Here is a 22,291-nt window from a genome sequence, read left to right as displayed (position 1 = left end):
TCAGGGGACCTACCGGAAAACTCGAATCCGAAATTTCGTTATCTAGCTGCCTCTTTATCGCTCGAATACGCAAGAGTGACAGAGATGTTAGATAACGAAAGTTCGATTTTCTTGTTTCGCGATAGACCCTCAGATTGTGATAGTGGCGCCGAGTTTCGCGTAATATTCCCTATTATTAAATAAAAAAAATATATTACACGAACTTTTTTTTTTTCATTTCCTATTTGGTACAGTCAGCTGCAGAGAAAAGGTACCCCACGTCCATACTAATTTACAGAACTTTGTATGCAGGGGGGGTGCCTTTTCTCTGCAGCTGACTGTACATGACTAGAAACTATACTTAGTCTTTTAGCATTAGAAAAAACGGTAAACCATTTCCACGTGTCTTTTTATTGACAAGTTTTTTTATAAATATAGCAATATTTTACTTATGAAAGCAAAAGTATGTAAATTATCGTATATTATATTTGTTGTCTTATTTTCAAAGTGTTTTTCGATAAAACAACACGTTAAGATCGCTCGCCTTCTTTCTAATGATAAAAAAACGAGAGGTATAGTTAGACGGTTGTGAGTGGTAGACTGCAAATGAGATAAAAGCTATATTAGGTACATGCATTAATCCTCATATCAGGCGGCTCTTTGATTCCAAGGATTGCATAATTTTTATACTTTTTAATGATTTTTAGAATATGAAAATTATAAAAAGTATAAAAGTTATGCAATCCTTGTATTCCACGCATTTAATTTCATTTCAACGAGCCGCCTGCTACAGATTTCTTGAAATTGCCGCGTTTTTTCAGGTTCAACTTTCATTAGCCAGACTATTATCAATTTGCCAATTTCGTGATTATTCTTTTACACGGCACATAAACTTATGCATAATTTATCGATATAAAAAGTCGACACAGTTACATCCCTAACAAATTATCAAACTTATGACACCGTACGTAAATGAGAAATAACAAGCATATATGCATCTCTTTTCGGCACATTATCTAGTTCGTAAGGAAGTAAAGTACGGGTATACATATTTGCGAAGCATTTTTGCCCTACTTCTATGCTTTAGTCATTATTCTGAGATTCGACCAACGAAGGAACGAAATCGCAATATCGCTTTTTCCCTCTAACGCATAACTGCATCACATAAGCGATGGTGTGTTAGTGTTACGGCCTTAAAGGCAATATCTCTTTCTCGCTTTTACTTATGGGTGCGTCGGACAATGACCTTGGTGTGTTACGGCTGTAACTGAACTCTTGCTAAACACCATGGAGACTATATAAAGGAGCCAAATCTCTATGTATGAAAAGTGTCCATCAAAAAACAGTAATTAGGCGGCGCCACCATACACCGAAATACTATCAAAAACAACCTACGTAATTTGGTCGGGTTATTTGTTGCCTTATATGGTTCATGTTATACTCATGTCCCAGAGCCTAACTAGCGCCACCGGAGAGATTAGGAACTATTATTTAAAGCTGAAAGCGGTCACTTTTGCAACAATTCTGCCATAAGAGATTGGCATCCTTTATATACCATCCATACTAAACACGCTTTATCCTGTCACTGTCCGTAGGGGATCGTCGCGTCTTCCGTCTGTGTGGCACTGACTTTATCTAGCTTTATCTCATCGATTTGACAATGACAACTTGCGTTCAAATATTATTAATTTATTACTTTTTGAGACGGACGAATATATAGTTTGTCAAAGGACTGTCTCATTTCAAACATAGACAGAGAGAATCATACTATCTTTGTCTAACACTAGTACTAGCACTCAAGAGAAAGGGATGAGTATAACTTTCCTGGTTGTTACTGAATGTTATGAATTGGTTTGACCCTCAGAATAATGACTAAAGCATAGAAGTCGGGCAAAAATGCTTCGCAAATATGTATACCCGTACTTTACTTCCTTACGAATTAGATAATGTGCCGAAAAGAGATGCATATATGCTTGTTATTTCTCATTTACGTACGGTGTCATAAGTTTGATAATTTGCTAGGGATGTAACTGTGTCGACTTTTTATATCGATAAATTATGCATAAGTTTATGTGCCGTGTAAAATAATAATCACGAAATTGGCAAATTGATAATAGTCTGGCTAATGAAAGTTGAACCTGAAAAAACGCGGCAATTTCAAGAAATCTGTAGCAGGCGGCTCGTTGAAATGAAATGAAATGAAATGCGTGGAATACAAGGATTGCATAACTTTTACACTTTTTATAATTTTCATATTCTAAAAATCATTAAAAAGTATAAAAATTATGCAATCCTTGGAATCAAAGAGCCGCCTGATATGAGGATTAATGCATGTACCTAATATAGCTTTTATCTCATTTGCAGTCTACCACTCAGAACCGTCTAACTATACCTCTCGTTTTTTTATCATTAGAAAGAAGGCGAGCGATCTTAACGTGTCGTTTTATCGAAAAACACTTTGAAAATAAGTCACAACAAATATAATATACGATCATTTACATACTTTTGCTTTCATAAGTAAAATATTGTTATATTTATAAAAAAAACTTGTCAATAAAAAGACACGTGGAAATGGTTTACCATTTTTTCTAATGCTAAAAGACTAAGTATAGTTTCTAGTCATGTACAGTCAGCTGCAGAGAAAAGGCACCCCCCTGCATACAAAGTTCTGTAAATTAGTATGGACGTGAGGTACCTTTTCTCTGCAGCTGACTGTACCAAATAGGAAATAATAAAAAAAATCGTTCGTGTAATATTTTTTATTTATTTAATAATAGGGAATATTAAGCGAAACTCGGCGTAGGTGGCGCCACTATCACAATCTGAGGGTCTATCGCGAAACAAGAAAATCGAACTTTCGTTATCTAACATCTCTGTCACTCTTGCGTATTCGAGCGATAAAGAGGCAGCTAGATAACGAACTTTCGGATTCGAGTTTTCCGGTAGGTCCCCTGAAAACTTGTGAAAAACCTGTTAAAGGTACAGTATGAATAAGTTACTCTACGGTGCACTAAAAAAGCTAGTGCTGCACTCTGGTGGCAGAACATTGCAGTAATATCCCCTATTCCTCGTCCTTTGGAAATCTGAAATAAAAAGTTGAGTTTTGTGACCAACAATATTAATAAAAGGAACATTCATCAATGATCATTAATGTCTTTTTTATTAGGGTTCCGTACCCAAAGGGTAAAAACGGGACCCTATTACTAATACTTCGCTGTCCGTCTGTCTGTCACCAGGCTGTATCTCATGAACCGTGATAGCTAGACAGTTGAAATTTTCACAGATGATGTATTTCTGTTGCCGCTATAACAACAAATACTAAAAAGTACGGTCCCCTTGGTGCGCGCGTCCGACCCGCACTTGACCGGTTTTTAGTATTAAACTATAGTCTGGCAAACAAAATCTGTCAGTAAGTAAGAACAAAGAAAATTATAGGTACAGTCGAAGGCAAAAATATCGATCCAGACAAATGGCTTAAAAATATGTGAACACGATTTTATTGTCTGAGCGTGCACATATTTTTGAGACTTTGGGAATGTGTATATATTTATGCCCTTGACTGTACTCATCAATTAAAATGAGACAGTCCTGGGCCAAACTATAAGAAAGCTGTAAATGTCGATAGGTTATTGATCTGAGGTCGATACATCACTATGCCAAAAATATAACCTTTCATACTTAGCAGAAAAGTTCGAAAATATATGCAAAAATCTATATAGACTTGAATGCAAGTAATAATTACATAAACAACATATCGATTTCTATGTTTAGGGTCAGGTCCTATAAATAAATTTCTTCAAAATTGAACAAAACTCACCGATTAAAGGTTATCGGTTCGTGCGTATTTTCTTTTCTTCCTGTATGCGATTTACAGCCCTCGATCACACAAGACATTATCACAAAGGGAACTTCAAACCATTACAAATAAAAACTCAGCACGTTTTCCAACAATCTTTCAGGAATAGCAAAAATATAATTAAAATAAACCAAGATGACCGCTGAAACATCCCGAAATATTTCAACTAAAATAATACGACTATGTCAAGTTGTTACAGTTGACACCTACCTGTGAAATAACGAACATATATTTTATTTGGCTGGATTATATTATAGAACCACATAGGACCATTTGACATTTCCCTCAGTTTATCTTATGGACGATATAAAAGAAATTGCAGGGAAAGACTGGCTAAACAAAGCGGAAGACAGGCAGAAATGGAGAGAATTGGAGGAGGCCTACACCCAAAGAGGGGTCCAAATTAAATAAATAGATAGTAAATAGAATACATAAACCTAACACTAACTACTAACTATAAGAAACTTACTAACCAATATGCTAAAACTTCTAATGTAAAAACAATTGTAAATTGGAAATAAAAGGCTTTTTTATTTTTATTTATTTTTATTTTATCTTATGACAATACTGAAAAAAACGAAAGAACTTGCGGATTGTTGTCTCACTCACTCATAGACAAAAAGTAATAACGTGTCGTGAATACGATATCTTTTACCAAGCTTTTATTTTTGCCCGGCTTCTTTGCTTTAGTCATTATTCTGAGGACATTTCCCTCAGTTTATCTTATGACAATACTGAAAAAAACGAAAGAACTTGCGGATTGTTGTCTCACTCACTCATAGACAAAAAGTAATAACGTGTTGTGAATACGATATCTTTTACCAAGCTTTTATTTTTGCCCGGCTTCTTTGCTTTAGTCATTATTCTGAGGTTTGACCAACTATAAAAAAATATATTACTTTTTGCCACTACAGACAAATATTTTACGGACTTTTATTTATTAGAAATCAACCTAAATTGAGTAAACAGAAAAAGCACAAAAAGTAATTTTCTTCTATTTTAGGTTCTAATAGTGATGTGTGATTAGTTTTTTATGCAAATGCATTGGTACGGTACGAAAACATCTTTATAGTTGTATTCGAACGCAAATTGTTTACATGATTGTTTACGTTTGATTGTATTTACCTTTGGTATTTAGATTTACGAAGGAAAAATGTCCATAAATGAAAAAACATGCAGGCTATGCATGAATACAGAGGCAATGATCAATTTATTTTCAGTGGATGGTGATCTTACACTTGATAAAAAAATAAGTGCATGTATTGATTTAAAGGTAAGTAAGCATAGGAATGTTACATTTTAGGAATTAAAAAAATCATCGCGCGGAATTATTATTTAATGTCTATAATATTTAAATCTATCTTTCAGATTAGTATTGGCGACGGATTACCTGCAGTTATATGCAAAATGTGTGAAAATAATGTAAAAACATTTTATGATTTCAAGCAAAAGTGTTTATTAATTGATTCTAAATTAAGAAAAGAGGAATTAGCTAAGAACTGTCAGTATTCACCAAGCAAACTAACTTTGGATGACACTGATCTGGACAATATCAAGATGGATATTAAATTAGAATGTGATATTTTTAACAAAATGGATAGTGAGATTAGCGAGTTGAAGAACACATTTGATTCCTGGCTGTCAGATGACGCCGACTCAGCATTTTATGTGGACTACTTCAATAACCAAGTGCCTGGCAAGGAAGAGGAAAATGAACCTACATCAGGAATCTTGAACAACTTGCCACAACATGACGATAAGACAATACATCTTAAAAAACAATCTAGAAAATTGAGGAAAAAAGAGTCAACTCAACCAAAAATATACCAATGTGAGATTTGTGGGCGTATATTAAAAAACAAATCAGTATTAGGTAAGCACATTGCTACACACTCTGGTATCAAACAATTTTCATGTAAAGTTTGTTCAAAAACATTCACTAGAGCGGAACATAAGGCTGTTCATATGAGAATCCATCTGGGTATCAAACCATACATTTGTGAAGTATGCGGAAGGTCATTTACAAAACGCCAAGATTTAATCAGACATATGAAAATTCATAGTGATGATAAGAATTATGCGTGTCCCAGATGTGACCGCAGGTTCAAGCGCTCTGGTGATGTACATAGCCACTTGCGAACACACACCGGTGCCAAACCCTACAGCTGTAGTGTTTGTGACAAGAGCTACACTTCACACAGTGGCCTTAGGAAACATTACAAATCACATTGTAAAAGAGAAAACACTATTATCAAATGAGACAGGACAGTACAATAGTACATGCCAAGGTTGTGGTTTAACAGTTGCCTGTTAAAATGTCTTGGGGTCTTGATGAAGGGTTAACCAGGCTTGTTATATTGTGTTGATGCAATGTGTACTTAGTATTTATGGATATCGGACATGGGTGATAAATAAAGGCTCAAATACAGAAGAAGTAATAGTTTATTTCAAGTGTTCAAAAATCTACTTGACAAATCACTGCCTTTTTCTTTTTTATTGGCTATTCTTGATCCAAATTGTAGAGCTCTTTTGGGAAGTGTGACAACATTTCTTAAACCTACATTAAAGGCAACAAGGCGCAACATTAGTTTGTCTCCAATGCCAGGACCAAAATCATCACTAGGGAAACATCTAAAACAGAATACGCAAGAATAAATTTACTTTGTATGTTAATTTATTAAATTATATAACTGTAAGTTAAAATCTTACTTCAGCCAGGGTTTCAAATTTAAAACATAATCTGTGAACTCCTCATCTAGGTATGGCATTCTGGGTTGTCTCCCATGGTCACATATCACTCTGTTATCTCGCGCCAGGTTTCTAAAAGATATTCTCTTCCAGTCCAATAGAAGTTCCTCACTAAGCCCTGGCCAGGAATGTCTCTTAAATGCATTATAGTGCCTTTTATATCCCCCAAACAATTCATCAGCACCTGAACCTAACAACAACACCTGTAAAAACAATTGTTGTAAGTGGCTGTAATAAAAAAAGTTATGAACCCTACTACGTATTTTATTGTATTCATATAGAGTTCATTTTTTACCCTGCAAGGTGAAGTACTATCCCCAGCTTGTCCACGAGAGGCAAACCACAAAGCTGATCCTAGGCTTTCATCCAAAATAGTTTTCCTTGGAAACACTAGATCTGCAATAGTTTTCATTTGAAACTCCTCTAGTTCTTCTTTGGGAACATTAACTTCTATAAAATTCCATTTCCTGCAAGATATAAGTAAAGTCAGGGAAGTGTCACACAATAACTTACATAAAACTGTAATCAAATTTAGCAGTGTTATATTATAAATGTCTTAAAGGAGTCACCTTGTTGGACATAGAGTTTTCAATTCCTCAAAAGACTGTTTCCCTGTCAATCTGTCTGGCACATCATATGATGCCATGGAATCTTTTTTGAAGGCAACATTTATAAGGTCAATGCTTTGTTCTTCAGATACATATCTATGAGCCAGATATGCAAGAATAGTACAGTCTAAACCTCCTGAAAATAGGACACCAATGGTACAATGAGAACAAGAGTTTTCTCTAGAAATAAGACAGTTTTTACACTTATTGGGTTGCCTTTTCAATCTGATTTTTACACTTCTTTGTAGAAGTTCAGTCAGTCTTCTAACAGTGGTTATAATAGTTGGATGGCTCAAAAGTGTTTCCATCATTTTCATATGCCCATCATTGTTTTTGGATGTAGCTCTAAGAAACTCTATCAGATCATCCTGAAAAAGTTAACACACAATATTATATGAAATATTTAGAGACTATACATTGATTCTTTGCTATTAATGTATATCTATTATAAGTTCATGCTACACCACCCACCTCAACCCAGAGCTCTCTTGAAATTTCGGATTCAACTTTGAAATCCTCATCAGGTATATTTTGTTGTTTCTGGAAGGTCTCATATAGATCTTCAATAAAATAATTTTCTGTTTCATTACTAGCCCATGAGTGTAATGTTACTTTATTCGTTTTAATATTTAAACAGTAAATATGTGTTGCTGGTACTTCGACACAATTGTATCTTCTATCTAAAAATATTAAATTTATTAGTTTATGACGTACAGATGCTGAATTGAAGATATTTTTATGGCGCAACATCTATTTTAGCTTACCCAAGACATTACTGATTGCTATATAATTATCCATTTTATGGAACAGCAGACTGTTCCTACCGATCCGATCACGAGTAAAATATAGATCTTGCATATGTTTATCATAGTAAATAATACTAAAGGGCCCTTTGAGCAATTTTAACTGTGCAATAATATGTTCTTTTGCATTAGTTTCCTGGAAAAAAGTTTACGTTTAGGCAAATGTTTACCAAACTTATTATTCCATTAAAATAACTTACTGTTTTTGGAGGAAGCTTATTCATTATAATCATCGTATCAGAGACACTTTCATTCCAAGATTCGTCAAAAATATCTCCATTATAAAGCAGAATTCCAACATCACTTTCAACTGGCTGTGGTGTTAGCTCCTGACCCTGCATCCAGAGCACTGCCCCACAGAAAAATATCCTAATGCCGCCATCGGAATTTATTTCAGTGGTATTGACACAGTCTGGACCTCTATTCTTAATACGTTTGAGAATAGTGCGATCATTGTAAACCTTAAAATAAAATAAAAGTTTGAAATTGGCGCTAACCTGAATTGCCTAAAATGAAGTTGTAGTGGTCTGTGTTACCTTAGGCGTAACAGAATTTGAGTAACAGATTTCACAAATTATTCCACACATTATTATAACAACATTTATACATTTAGAACAAATATTTAACAAATAAGTTAAAATATCATCATAATCATAAGTATCACAGTAACCTAAAAATCTTTCTGTCATTGTCAGTTACCGGAAGCACAGACCTGCACAGACTTTAAAGTAAACAAAGATGGTAGGATCCTATAGATGAGTTGCGTGTGGGAACCATAAGTAAGAGGGAGAAAGAGATAGCGCTTTCTCGCTCTTACTTATGGGTATTTCGCTGATTAGCGAACTAGACTCCACACGCGTTCGCGGCTTCGCGCCGCGATTCGCGCATGAGTGTGGAGGGGTTTAAGCAATAAAAAATATTCAAGTTACTTATTTAACTTCTAAAAATACAATGAAAACTAGATAAGTCAGAAAAATATATCTGTGTTTTGTCATTCTAAAAAAAGTAATTAGATAGATGTCATAATTCAGATAAATTGTCATAGCATGCTATAAAAAAATGCTCTGTGAATGGACGTGGAACACAAGAACGAACGGAGTAAATAACATAAAAATATATAGCAAATAAGAACAGATCGTTTCATGTAATGCGGATATGATATATATGATATCACAATGAGTGCACTAGAAAATGAAACCGAAACGAACTGTACAGCTGATGAGACGGCTGAAAATACGGAAGAGAATGACAAACTGGCGCTTGCCGAATATATATCTGGCCTGGAAGCAAGAATTAAACAGAAAACTGAAATGAGGAATAGTAATTTGAATTGCGTTCGACCCCCAGACAACTACTTTTCGAAATTAGATTCTGGCTTAAAAAAGAACACCACTTTTGTAAAAAAATTGAAGTCGTTCAGTGCTATTCAAATGGACGCGTTACTGAAAGATTACAGTGTATTGAACCTTACCAAATACATATCTGAGGTAGCGGCAGCCATAGCAGAGGCAAAGTTAAAGATGTCAGACATACCAGCCGCAATAAACTTGTGTTCAGCTCTTCACCGCACATACTCGGAATTCTCTTCAAATTTCTTCGAAAATTGGCAGAAACTTCTTAAAGTGGCAGATAAAATAACAAACTCTTCTAAACTGCGTGTGGATATCAGGTTTTATGCAGAGTTAGTTGCAGTGGGTGTGTTCCCTAATAAAATTGGTTTGCCTCTCTTGGGAAATGTTCTAACTGTTCTGATCAACATGGACAAGGAGGAGCCTAACAATATTCCAATACTGTTGTCATTCTGCAAGCACTGTGGTGAGGATTACGCAGGGTTAGTGCCCAAAAAAATCAAGGATACTGCAGAGGTAATATTATACGTTTATAAATAGAATTACTTTGTATATAATAGTATAATATTATTTAATAAATTCAATTCAATTCTAGTGTATCAAATAAAGCACTTATGTTGTTAGTATTTTTAATTTATTGGTTCGGATTGATTGATTTGGAGTTTTGGACCCCTCTTCGGGTGTAGGCCTCCTCCAATTCTCTCCATTTCTGCCTGTCTTCCGCTTTGTTTAGCCAGTCTTTCCCTGCAGTTTCTTTTATATCGTCCAGCCATCGTTTATATGGCTTTCCTACTTTCCTTTTGCCAATAGGGCCTTTCCATTTCGTTGCCAATATTGTCCATCTATGGTCTTTATACCGTGCGATATGTCCTGCCCACCGCCATTTTAATTTGAGGGCTTGAGTTAGTGCGTCTTGTAACTTTGTTTTTTCTCTTATAGATGAACTCATTATTTTTTGTATCTTTTTTATGTTGAGCATACTCCTCTCCATTGCTCTTTGGGTGGTTCTTATCTTTCTCTTTATTTTATCTGTTAAAGTCCATGTTTGGCACCCATAGAGCAGGCTCGGTAGAAGGCATGTATCTGCCACTATCTTTTTTAGGTTTAAGCTGTATTTGCGTTTTAGGATTTCTTGCAGTGACCAGAATTTCCTCCAGGTTATGTTGGCTCTCCTTTCTACCTCTTCTTCGTTGTTTGTTTATTTTGTGCGGTTTGACTAATGTGTCACCGTTCTTTGCCACGAATACAAATGTTTTATACAATTGATAAACAACACACTTGCCTGAGAGCTCAGCTACTGTTGCTTACCTGCTGACCTTGTGATGAGGGATATCATCTATCAAAAAAATATTAAGAAATACTTTGAAACAAACTAGTTTCCACAATATTGCATCTTGTACCTAGTCGCCATATTCTTTATATCTTATTTTCATGCCTTTCCTATATTAACAATCAGACAAGTAAGACGATTAGTGTAGGAATAGGAAAGAAAAATGGTCCCGCCGGAAGATCAGCGCCGTCTTTTGGGTCAGCATTATGCTGAGGCGAGACCATTTCATGGTAAACTTCAACTCCTACCTATTTTATAAATTCCTATAGTTTTAGTTATACTTTTGTATGTAATTTTAGTTTTAAGTTTATCACGAATAAAACATTTGATTCTGATTCTGAATTAACGGCATAGGAATCAAAAGTCAAAGATGTCCAGTATTTGAGTAGTGAATCGGACGAGAAGTGAAACACATGTGCTTGCTCGTGAGCGTCTATAATGTAACTAACTCAACATACATCGACAACTTATATCTATATCTTATATTACTACGCACACCTCAAGATGTAGAATCATGGGCTAAAGACTGTGACTTTACCAATTACTTCTTATGCATTACAGAAGCTGAATGTGCAAATACCACGAAACACATTCCTGCCAGCCGAAAAGCAAGCAGTGGTGCGCCAGTTACTGAAGGACTACTTCGCAACATTAATGAAGCACCTGCTGGAGGAGCGGGCGCAGCTACAGGCTTTGCACGCCGCCAACCAGCGCACGCTGCACACGCGCGGGGAGCTCTCACAGGAGCGCAAGGACCAGCTGGAACACCACCAGGTATAGAATAGACTGGCCAATCATATTTACCACTTAATAAATGGCTCAACCTACCGTGCCATCATTTATTTGCTATATTTCAAAAATAAAGTAATTAAATAAATTAAATAATTATTTATTTCAAAAATTCAATTTCCATAATATCATCATCATCATTAATTTAAGAGCCTAGCTCTTGTTGTTGGAGCAATTTCCATGTATCTCTTTCCTGAGCCTTTCGTTTAACCGCCTGATAGGACACGACGATTCCATAATGTATTAGTAACTTTTTTTTTTCCTATCTGGCTTTTACTCCCCGCAATTTTGCACAGGCTGAATTTGCCAATGTCGGTTTTTGACTTTCACACGTGAGGAGAATGTTCGGTATTCTTGGGAGGATGTGGTTGGTGCAAAATTGCGGGGAGTAAAAGCCAGATAGGATAAAAAAAAAAACAGGCGCCAACTGGTACTGGTGAGCAAAAAAACGATAGCCCTCATTGTTATGAACATAACAGACAAACACATGACGAATACAAAAATTAGCAGAAAAGCGGGAAGTGGGTGACAGAACATTAATAGTGTGAACATGCTGCCACACTCGTCCCGACGCGTGTGACAACATTACAAAATAAATTAAATAATTATTTATTTCAGAAATTCAATATCCATAATATCATCATCATCATTAATTTAAGAGCCTAGCTCTTGTTGGTGGAGCAATTTCCATGTATCTCTTTCCTGAGCCTTTCGTTTTACGGCCTGATACGACACGACGATTCCATAATGTATTAGTAACTTTGTATTGTATTGTAGTTCGGGCGATTTTCCGCAACTCGACGACTGGCGCATATTTCATATTAGTAACTTATTATTATAACTCTTAACCTATGTTAGTGACAATATCTATGTATACTTTAACTATTATAACCATGTAGGCTACTCCAGTATTCTGCTGTCTCATTATTATCATTATTATGTCTGGATATAAAATGCATGTGAAGACTGGTGATGATTAGGTGATTAGGAAGTTATGGTATAGGTACACCATATTTTTAAGAATCGCTTATTTCTATAAAATAAATTTGGTGTAGAGAACAATTTACTATCATAACTGGAAATATTGCAATTTATACAATAAAATTTCAAGTTAACTGATTTCTTTCGCTGACTGTACTTTCATTTCCACAGGCAATTCTAAATTGAGACAATTCTAAAAACCCCAAACACAATTATGTTTCATTGTTTTATCACAGAGTTCCTAATGGGCACCTCCTGTCTCCATTATCAGATCTGCTCGATGGTACTATAATATTGCATTGTCTCCCAACTTACATATGTATGCAAATTTTCAGCTTTATTGAAAGTCGAGGGGGTCAAAATTATGAATGTTCATGGTTTGTCATTTAGTACCTATATATTGCAGTTTTTCAAGTACAATTATAAACATTATGGTTCTATTCCTAAACATATTAAATGCCAATTTTTAACATATTTTCAGGCCACCTACGACAAACTGGTAGCCGGCGCTCAAAGCTTCGCCGAGGTCCTAGGCGAGGAGCTGGGCGAGGCGGGCGAGCCGCCCACGCTGTCCATGACCGTGACCGAGACCCCCGGCACCGTCACCATCGGCGGCACCGAGGAATTCAACATGCAGGCCGGCACCGACCCCTGGCAGGATGAAGATACGAGGACCTTCTATACACACTTGCCGGATTTGAAAGTGTTTATGCCTAACTATCAATTAAAGGAGGTAAGACATTTTGACATACCAATCAATTTTTACCTTAAATGTGAAGACTGGATCCAAGCGCTTGCAAATGGCAAGGCAACTGCAGACAAGTTTTATGATCGCTTTTACGCCTGCCAGTCTGACCCTTGTGATCTTTTATTGTTCCATTTGTTCCTAAAGGCACTTTTGTTTTAAAGTCGCGCATAATCTGATATATTCCTTTCCAAACGTCATTTAAAATAACCCTCTCTTCGCCTATTGACCAATACGCAGAACCTACAAGTACCTACAAGCAAAATGACATACGTAAATTGACCAATACGCTTTATGCCATTACCTTAAATAATACGCGAAATGACAAAACGCACATTGTACAAAATCGCTAATCATGGTCCCACCGCACTGTTCTAGACGGAGCCCCGCCAATATTTCTGGGCGGTTTGCCCTTCGGGCATCTGAGCCGAAGCTACCTAACGAACCTAACCTACTCATGTTCGCATTATGCGTATTGGGCAATTTGCGTTTGGGCAATTTGCGTTTGGTCATTTCGCGTATTATTTAAGGTAAGTCATTTTGTGACTGATCGCTCGTGTTGGCATTATGCGTATTGGGCAATTTGCGTGTCTTTTATTGGTCAATATGTTTAGAGAGCAAAATAACTATAAACAAACTATAATCATTGCAGACAACAAAAAGTAAGACTGAAACCGTAACGGAAGAGATGCTGGACGAAGACCTGAAGGAAGACGAGCTGAGTGACAGTGAGGAGCCCGCCGTGCCCGACGTGGAGGACGACCATCAGCCCGCCAGCGTCTCCAACAAGTAATATTAATCAATTCCTTAGTGTTGGCATCCGAAAATTGCTCCTCCATTTATTTATTTTTCAGGCCGCCTTAATACACAGTGTTTTTTAGGGTTCCGTACCCAAAGGGTAAAAACGGGACCCTATTACTAAGACTCCGCTGTCCGTCTGTCCGTCGTCTTGTCCGTCTGTCTGTCTGTCACCAGGCTGTATCTCATGAACAGACAGTTGAAATTTTCACAGATGATGTATTTCTGTTGCCGCTATAACAACAAATACTAAAAAGTACGGAACCCTCGGTGCGCGAGTCCGACTCGCACTTGGCCGGTTTTTCTAAACTCCGTTAGTTTCGGGGTATGGCTAAGTAAATTTAAGGATACTGAATGGCGTAGTTAATTTTAATTTTTCGTAAAAAGTAATACCATTGCCGTTGTTGTAACACGGACATTATATTTAAATACAGCAAACAATTGAAAACAATGACATATTAATGACATTTCGAATAATCGTCGTTTAGTAGCAAATGTATGAACTCATACTAACACAAATCAATATGCAAACAAGCCCTAAGGCAAGTGTACACGCTCACGCTCCACGCTCACACACTCGTAGGGGCCTTATCAGATAAAAATAAATCATTCATTATCTCCAAAATGCTTAGGAATGCACCTTTGAAATTAACGGACTTTAAAAAAAACTGATTTTTCTTTGTTGGGAAATAGATAAATGGAGCCGTCATTTTCTTGTGAACTTAATTCATTGTTATAAAGAATATTAAAAATCGCATACCTTGCACTTGACGTATCTAGACGAGACAATGATTTTATGAGGATTCAATATTTAGAAGACTCACTTATGAATTTGTAGATATTTATCTGCCTAATATATTGTTACAGATACGCTTTAGATGCATTTTTAAATGAACTGCCCAACTGTATCAATCGGGAACTTATTGACAATGCCGCTGTAGACTTCGTCCTGAATCTCAACACCAAAAACAACAGGAAAAAACTAACAAGGGTCCTGTTCAGTGTTGCCAGAACCAGATTAGATTTGTTGCCATTTTATTCCCGGTTTGCGGCAAATCTGTATCCAGTGTTGCCTGATGTTTGCATCGACTTATGCCAGATGCTGAAGCAAGATTTTAAGTATCATGTTAGGAAAAAAGACCAGATCAATATTGAATCAAAGGTATACTTTGCTGGAGTTTGTAATTTTCTAAAGATAAGACGCTTACCACAAGGAATTTCGTACAGCATATAGCTGTCCTGCTTGCACAGTGACATTGACAGCCGGCATAATGAGCGAGACAGCAATGTAATGTAATTGAGCCGCTTAATTTCAAACTCGGGTAAATCCATCTGTCAGATTGTGCGATTTTGGTATTAAGAAAAGGTAATAGGGTAGATATTTGCTGAGAGAGTTTGAAGTTAAGCGACACAATGAGGGCTATCGTTTTTTTGCTCACCAGTTGGCGCCTTTGTTGATGGTGGTCCAAAAGACTAAAGAACAGCTGTCAGCCATTGAAGTGACAAGTGACATTTCGAACTATGGAAAAGACCACCATCTACACTAGCGCCCCTAGCGGCGAATTCATACCCGTTAGCCCTCATTATGCGCGTGCAATAAGCGTCCTTTCTTTATGAAATATATGTGCAAAGAATTTATAAAATTGTATGTAACTCTTTTGTTTACAGATAAAGGTAGTAAGATTCATTGGTGAATTAGTAAAATTCGGCCTGTACTCCAAAATGGAAGCCCTATACTGCCTGAAAGTGTTACTGCACGACTTTAAGCATCATCACATAGAGATGGCATGCAACCTGCTTGAGACGTGCGGGAGGTATCTGTATTGCAATCCTGATACTCATCAGAGGACAATGATTTATTTGCAACAGATGATGAGAAAAAAGGTTAGTTCATTATGGATCAGATTTTATATTTGTTTCCTATTTTATTAAGATTGTAAATTACATGTTATAGGGTAAGTAATATTTTATACGTACATTGTTATTGTGCGTCGCTCATGTGCTCGTTTCTCTTTCCTTTCTCAATTTTGCAGGACTCTTCAGTTTTAATTCGAAATAAACTCGCATCTTCAGTGTAGTCGAGTTCGTCTAGTCGTCTAAGTTAATTAGATAAATAATCTAGTTATGTTTTTAGACCGTTTCAGCCCTCGACTCGCGCTACGTAACGCAGATCGAGAACGCGTTCTACTACGTTTGCCCGCCCGAAGCCCCGGCCCAGCCTAAAGAGGAGGAGCCCCCGATGCATCAGTTCATAAGGAAAATTCTGCACGAAGATCTACAGAAGAGTAACGAGGAGAAGATCTTCAGGCTGATGCGGAAGATAAACTGGGAGGACCCGGAGATAGCGGCCGTGGCCATCCAGCACCTGGCGGGCGGGTGGCGCGTGCGCGCCAGCGCGAGGAGAGCGCTCGCGCGCATGGCGGCCGAGCTCGCGGTCTGGCAGGTATGGGGATGGGGTATGGGCACTGGGCACTGGGCAGGGGCAAGAGACTCCTCGCTTCGGGCAAACTCGGCTCCGTTCGGCTCAGCTTTGCTCCGACCAATTGTTAGGGTTGGCACAACTTGACGTCCCTTTGCGTGCACGACCACAGATAGGATAATGACTTGAAATTTGACAACCCTAAATAGCCGAAAGGAATAGTGCCATATATTAGAAAGGGACAGCATTATTCGAACCTGAACCGCTATCAAACTTCGGTTTTGTAGGAAGTTTCCTTTCTGTACGTTAGTACTATTATTTATTATGTGGCCCCTATTCATCCCGGTTGACGGTACCTAGCTTGAGCATATCAACAGATCATCTTATTTGAAATAGTATAATTAGTACTACCTACACTGGGTTTGTAATAACAATTTATACTGACCCATCATTTACATATACTATCGTGGTAATACTTAATAATCATAAAGGTAAATCAAGGAACACTAATCCCTTATTTTGTTTGTGTTGAGAGACCAAATTGTCCAGCAAATTGACCTATCACTCTCAGGATGGGGTGAGCACTACTTATGAACCTACATGGAACATGAACGACCCCTCGGTCTTTGAGTGGACCATATTAGTGCTCATCTTTACCATGATACAATACAACTCAATCATTTCATATATTTTGTCCATGTTTTACCAATATCAGTGATGATGATTTAAATCCTATAAGTCCCAAAATCTTGAGTTTTCTTCTTGACTTGCTTAATAAAAGCATACAGAAATATAAGTAAAGAAAGAGTGGTAACTCCATACATCAGTTTTCTTACCAAAACGCGCTTTATTTCGTAATCTACATCTAGCGTAAAGTAGCGCAACTCTCAGTACTGCTACTCGACACTAGATGTCGAAAGTGTCGGAACTGACGAAAAGACTGACAATTTATAACTAATATTAAAAACAGAAGGATTTGAAAATTAGAGTTCCGATTACTCTGCTTATAATATAAGCTGAAAATCGTCGAGCATTAGACTTTTTTGTTTGCCGCGACATCTATTGTCGAGTAGCAGTACTGAGAGTCGAGTAGCGCTACTCGACGCGAGATTTCGACTACGAAATAAAGCGCGAAAACTGATTTATGGAGTTACCACTCTTTCTTCACTTATATTTCTCTATGACAAAAGTAAGGATAAATCTTGGAATAAGGCAAAATTGTTCTTCACGCCATTGCATTAGTTTTAAGAACTAGCTTTAGGAACTATTTTTAAGAATATATGTGCTATACCCTGTCAGGGTCCATGTGAAACTTTATCATCTGTAACAACATATGTACCATGGTTTGCAATAAACATTTATGATTTATGATAAGGCCTTTGTTAGGGTCTCCGGTACTCGGACCGGGATATGGAATGAAATGTAAAAGGTGTTGTTGCCCTTGTAGGAGATGGTGGCGCCGTGCGTGGTGGACGCGGTGCTGGAGGACGTGCGCGCCACGCTGGAGGACCCGCACCCGCGCCACAACCAGCGCCGCATCGCCACCGTGCGCTACCTCGGCGAGCTCTACAACTACAAGCTGCTCGACTCGCGCGATGTCTTCACCGTCTTATACTCATTCATTACGTTTGGCGTCAGCAACGACCACACTGTCATCTCACCGCTCGATCCACCTGATAACGTCTTCCGAATCAGACTAGTTTGCGCTCTCTTAGAAACCTGCGGCGCGTATTTTAACAGCGGCTCGAGCAAAAAACGCCTCGACTACTTCATAATATTCTTCCAAAATTTTTACTGGTTCAAATGCTCCGACCCCATTTACACTGAGGAAAACAAATTCCCTATTTATGTGAAATACATTTATCAGGAGTGCTTGACGACGCTCCGGCCGAAGTTAACGCTTTTTACGGATTGGCAGCAGTGTAAAGACGCCATTGAGGAATTAAGGCAAACGTTGTATCCAGAATTAGGGGAAGAAGAATATGACAATGAAGACCAGGGTGATGATAGCGTGAATGATGGATTAGATACTATAATAGAAAGTGATGACGAGACTGATAATCCACAGTTGATGGACGAGAGCTCGGACGATGAGCCGCTGACGGAGAACGCCGGGACGGAGGATAACGAGGTGCAGACCGATGACAAAGACAATAATATGGGCAACGAGCCGAGGAGACCCGCGCCTAAGCCGGTAATGTTCCTACAATATTATATATATATACTCCGACAAACCAACTTTGCCAGTAGAAATAGGCGCGAAATTAAAAATTAGCTTGGAAATCGATCCCTCGCTCAACTCAATCTTTTCGTCTAACAAAGCTGACTTGCCAGTCTATATTATATATGCTAAACACACTTAATTTATTAACCTAACCTAGTTTAGCGCTAGGCATTCATGCGTAGGTATCTATCAACTACGTATTTACATTCATTTCACACCTGAGTTAACAGGTGTTAAATTAAAACAGAATTACGTTAAAATAGTTAGGTCACATATATTTTATAATTATATATGCATTTCAAATTTCATATCAACCAACAAATTCATTCACTTTTCACAGTAAAAAATATAGTCTGTTATGATTATGGTTATGATTATGATATCCGTCAGTGAGTTTCAGTTTCACAAGATGGCGTTGGCGATATATATGTGCCGCTTAACTTCAAACTCGGGTAAAATCATTCGACCCTCTCAGCAAATATCTACCCTATTACCTTTTCTTAATACCAATATCGCATAATCTGGGAGATGGATTTACCCGAGTTCGAAGTTCACAACATAAAAAACTTGCGCGAGAGAGAAACCGCTGATAGCATTATAGAGTCTGGCAAAAAAGCGTAGAAATTAAAAAGTGGCAACACTGTAGTGTCGTCCCTTTCAAATCAATCGGGACGACACTACAGTGTTGGCACTTTTTAATTTCTACTCTTTTGTCAGACTGTAATCTTGTTGAATCTTGTCAAACATCATTTTTCGGTCTTTCATTATGTTTATTAGCAAGCGTTATTCAGTCATCGTGAAGAAGTAGTTATTGTATCTGCATTGTAACAGTAATCGTAATCTACCTCTATACCCATCTAATAATTAAATTATGCCGTAGGTCGAAGACGTTGAATTCGAGTCTGCATTCGAGAAGATGGTGATGGAGAACATAGCGGAGCGGCAGCGCGAGAACCGGCCGCAGCAGCGCGACATCGCCGTGCCCATGACGTGCCGCCAGACCACCAAGAAGACCTACGACCAGCTGCTGGTAGGCTCTGTCTGTACAAACAATTCTTTACATATAACCTTTGACATTAAGACCCCTGACTAATTAAAAACGAAACATCCACGAATCAAAAAGAAAAAGAAGCCTTGACAGACAACACTTTTGATTAAAAAACTGCACTCAGGGCACGTCAGTTTTTAGAACGCGGTCTAAACGATAAGTCTTATGAAAATATATTTGATGTCCTTCATTATAAGAGAATAATAGATGTATCTTAGTGCCTATGTTTATGCTTTATTTTATTTTGTATTACAGCAAGGGGAGGAAGGTGTGGAATTTGTCCTAATGGTACGGAAAGGCACCAAGCCCCAGTACAAGTCGTTCAACGCCCCGCCAGAGCTGGCCAGCAACTTGCAGCAGCAGGCATTGGCCGATAAGCAGGAGAAGGAAAGAGTTAAACGGTATGTAGACTCCATTTAACGATAACAGTGGTGTTTTCATTTGATTTTGCCATCATATTCTTTTACCTTAAAAAACGCAGCATCATATGTTCGGAACACTCCGAGGCAGCTCAGCCTCTTTAATGATATGCAATTTAATTCACTTCTCTTCGCCCGAAGGAGAACCATATTCTGCCTGCCTCCGAAAAAGGCAACGCTGTTTGAGCCAGTTGTGCCAGGATAATGTTGTAGACTATTATAACTGTATGAAAGTTATTGATTACAGGTCTCTGGCACAAAGTAATAATTTTATTTTAATTCCAGGTTAACCTTGAACATATCAGAGAGACAAGAAGAAGAAGAATACAGCGCCGAAAGCGGCGGCGGGTCTGGCGGGCTCGGCAACCCCAACCGCGGCCAACATGTCCGACAGAAGTACCAGCACCCGAAGGGCGCTCCCGACGCCGACCTCATCTTCGGACCAAAGAAATTCAAATGAAACACACTCGACTCAATGGAATTATGAGTCTTGTCTTCTGCTGATGGCATTCACTTCAAATGTTTCGATGGAGCATTGGCCTTCCGTTTTGTAAAGTGAAAGTTGTAATCGAATTTGTATTTGCACTTCCAAGTACTTCATGTTGTGTATCTGTTATTAAATGAAGCGAGGAAACGGTTTGGTTTATTTATAAAACACATCCACTTAACTTAAATATATACACTATGTACTGCTATGTACAATTTATAGAGCTTACAGCAGTTATAGCTCTTATAGCCGTGTAATCCGCGCAAGGACGCGACCGAAGCGTTGCGGGTTACTAATCGTCTCCTATTGGCTTCAGTTATGCTGCGCTTGGTTACTTGCTCAGATGGACCGTGCGCGTTGGAGGGTCTGCCATCTTGTGGCCTAAATCGGAAACATAAACATGTACATATTGCCAATGTAAGTGCTACGATCTAGTTCTCGTACGTTTTCTTGTGCATAGTAGGTTCTGCCATTTTGTGGGCTACGACGAAAGCATAAACTTCACATTTGCGCCTCGCGCCAAAAATCTGACGGCTACTATGCTGCCCCCTATAGTTTATGCACATAGACCAGCTATACGCGTGCGCCCGTAAGGGATAGACATAGATGACGTCATAAACGTGGGGATACCATATTGGTAAAAATTACCACAATATTTGATATCACGTTGGGGCGATTACCCTGGAGGCAAAGTTAGCTTGTTTGACGGTATTAAAAAATTGTTAAATAAAATGTCAATGGGCCGTTCTTTTTAGGAGTATAAACAATGAAATACCTCCTATAATTCGCGCAGGTGGTACAAAACTAAACATGTTTAGTAAATAAAATGTATTATGGGTTTTAATTTAAAGAAATCACAAATCGCAATCACACCAATTAATGTACACCACATTTAATCTTCACAACATTTGTATATTTATTTTTTGGAATTAGAAGTACGAAAAAACTTCGAGGTCAAAATTACCCATAAAATTATGATATTTTCATCTGGTATCCCTAACATGATTGTTATGCAGCTAAATTAAGAAGAAGTTTTAAAAATGGCTGACCTCAGACTCTTACCTACCTACGTAATTTGGGCGGATAATTTTACAAATAATGTTTTGTTAATTTGCGTAAATAATTGTGATATTTTTATTGAAATCGTTTGATTCTACATTGCTTTGAGTGTAACGTAATTTTACGATGTTATTCTCACATATTGCGTTAAGAGGAAGGTGTAAAATACCGTACTTACGTGTGAAAGGTTATGATCTCATATTTTTGCTCAGAGCGGCTATTACAGCCGATTACAGAACAATTCACCAGTATTTTATCAAAGTTCAAGCATTCAAAACGCTAACCATCACTATATTTCATAAGAGAAAGCACAATTTCATACAAAACAACGATAATTAAACAAGCAACGAACAAACATGACATGTCACGTACTTATTTGTTTGCCACAACCTCGGTTGTGGCAGCGGTGGAAAAGTGAAACTATGACAAGGACAAACAATAACAGCGCTTTCTCTGCTACTCCTACTGAAAGATACATAAGACTATCCCGTTCGGTCATTTTCCCCCACTCCTCATGACCGATCCAGTTATACTAGATTCATGTTTATGCATCATGCACGCTCCCTATAGCCATATTAGTATTGATTAGTATGTACATGCTCAAATGAATAGGATCCTGCTGAATCTGCACGCAACCACATAAAATTCG

The 22,291-nt window shown here is 37.8% G+C and overlaps 3 protein-coding genes across 4 annotated transcripts; 2 read left to right on the top strand and 1 right to left on the bottom strand.

The window, feature by feature from the left end:
- The first annotated feature begins 4,840 nt into the window (after positions 1-4,840).
- Positions 4,841-6,238, top strand: LOC134740757 (zinc finger protein 22-like). The gene is made up of 2 exons (XM_063673356.1): positions 4,841-5,108; positions 5,204-6,238. Exons 1-2 carry the CDS (start codon positions 4,989-4,991, stop codon positions 6,092-6,094), a joined length of 1,011 nt encoding a protein of 336 aa, XP_063529426.1. The 5' UTR covers positions 4,841-4,988; the 3' UTR covers positions 6,095-6,238.
- Positions 6,239-6,259: 21 nt separating this feature from the next.
- Positions 6,260-8,687, bottom strand: LOC134740755 (asparagine synthetase domain-containing protein CG17486). Its single transcript, XM_063673355.1, has 8 exons — positions 8,531-8,687; positions 8,195-8,455; positions 7,956-8,130; positions 7,663-7,871; positions 7,153-7,559; positions 6,879-7,050; positions 6,545-6,786; positions 6,260-6,466 (listed from the first exon to the last, which is right to left on the bottom strand). The coding sequence occupies exons 1-8, from the start codon at positions 8,681-8,683 to the stop codon at positions 6,283-6,285; spliced, it is 1,803 nt and encodes a 600-aa protein (XP_063529425.1). The 5' UTR covers positions 8,684-8,687; the 3' UTR covers positions 6,260-6,282.
- Positions 8,688-9,034: 347 nt separating this feature from the next.
- LOC134740754 (regulator of nonsense transcripts 2) lies at positions 9,035-20,731 on the top strand. Of its 2 annotated transcripts, none has more exons than XM_063673354.1 (11): positions 9,035-9,859; positions 11,235-11,447; positions 12,925-13,176; positions 13,841-13,977; positions 14,854-15,148; positions 15,655-15,870; positions 16,121-16,429; positions 17,853-18,599; positions 19,510-19,659; positions 19,933-20,078; positions 20,382-20,731. In XM_063673354.1, the coding sequence occupies exons 1-11, from the start codon at positions 9,170-9,172 to the stop codon at positions 20,554-20,556; spliced, it is 3,330 nt and encodes a 1,109-aa protein (XP_063529424.1). In that variant the 5' UTR covers positions 9,035-9,169; the 3' UTR covers positions 20,557-20,731. The 2 variants fall into 2 exon arrangements, with proteins under 2 accessions (XP_063529424.1, XP_063529423.1); XM_063673353.1 differs by having other exon boundaries at positions 19,510-19,668.
- The last annotated feature ends 1,560 nt before the right edge of the window (positions 20,732-22,291 follow it).

The sequence above is a fragment of the Cydia strobilella genome, chromosome 4 (genome assembly GCF_947568885.1).
Source record: "Cydia strobilella chromosome 4, ilCydStro3.1, whole genome shotgun sequence".
NCBI lineage: Eukaryota > Metazoa > Arthropoda > Insecta > Lepidoptera > Tortricidae > Cydia > Cydia strobilella.
Note: the sequence above shows the minus strand (reverse complement) of the source record. Positions and strands in the feature narration are given on the sequence as shown.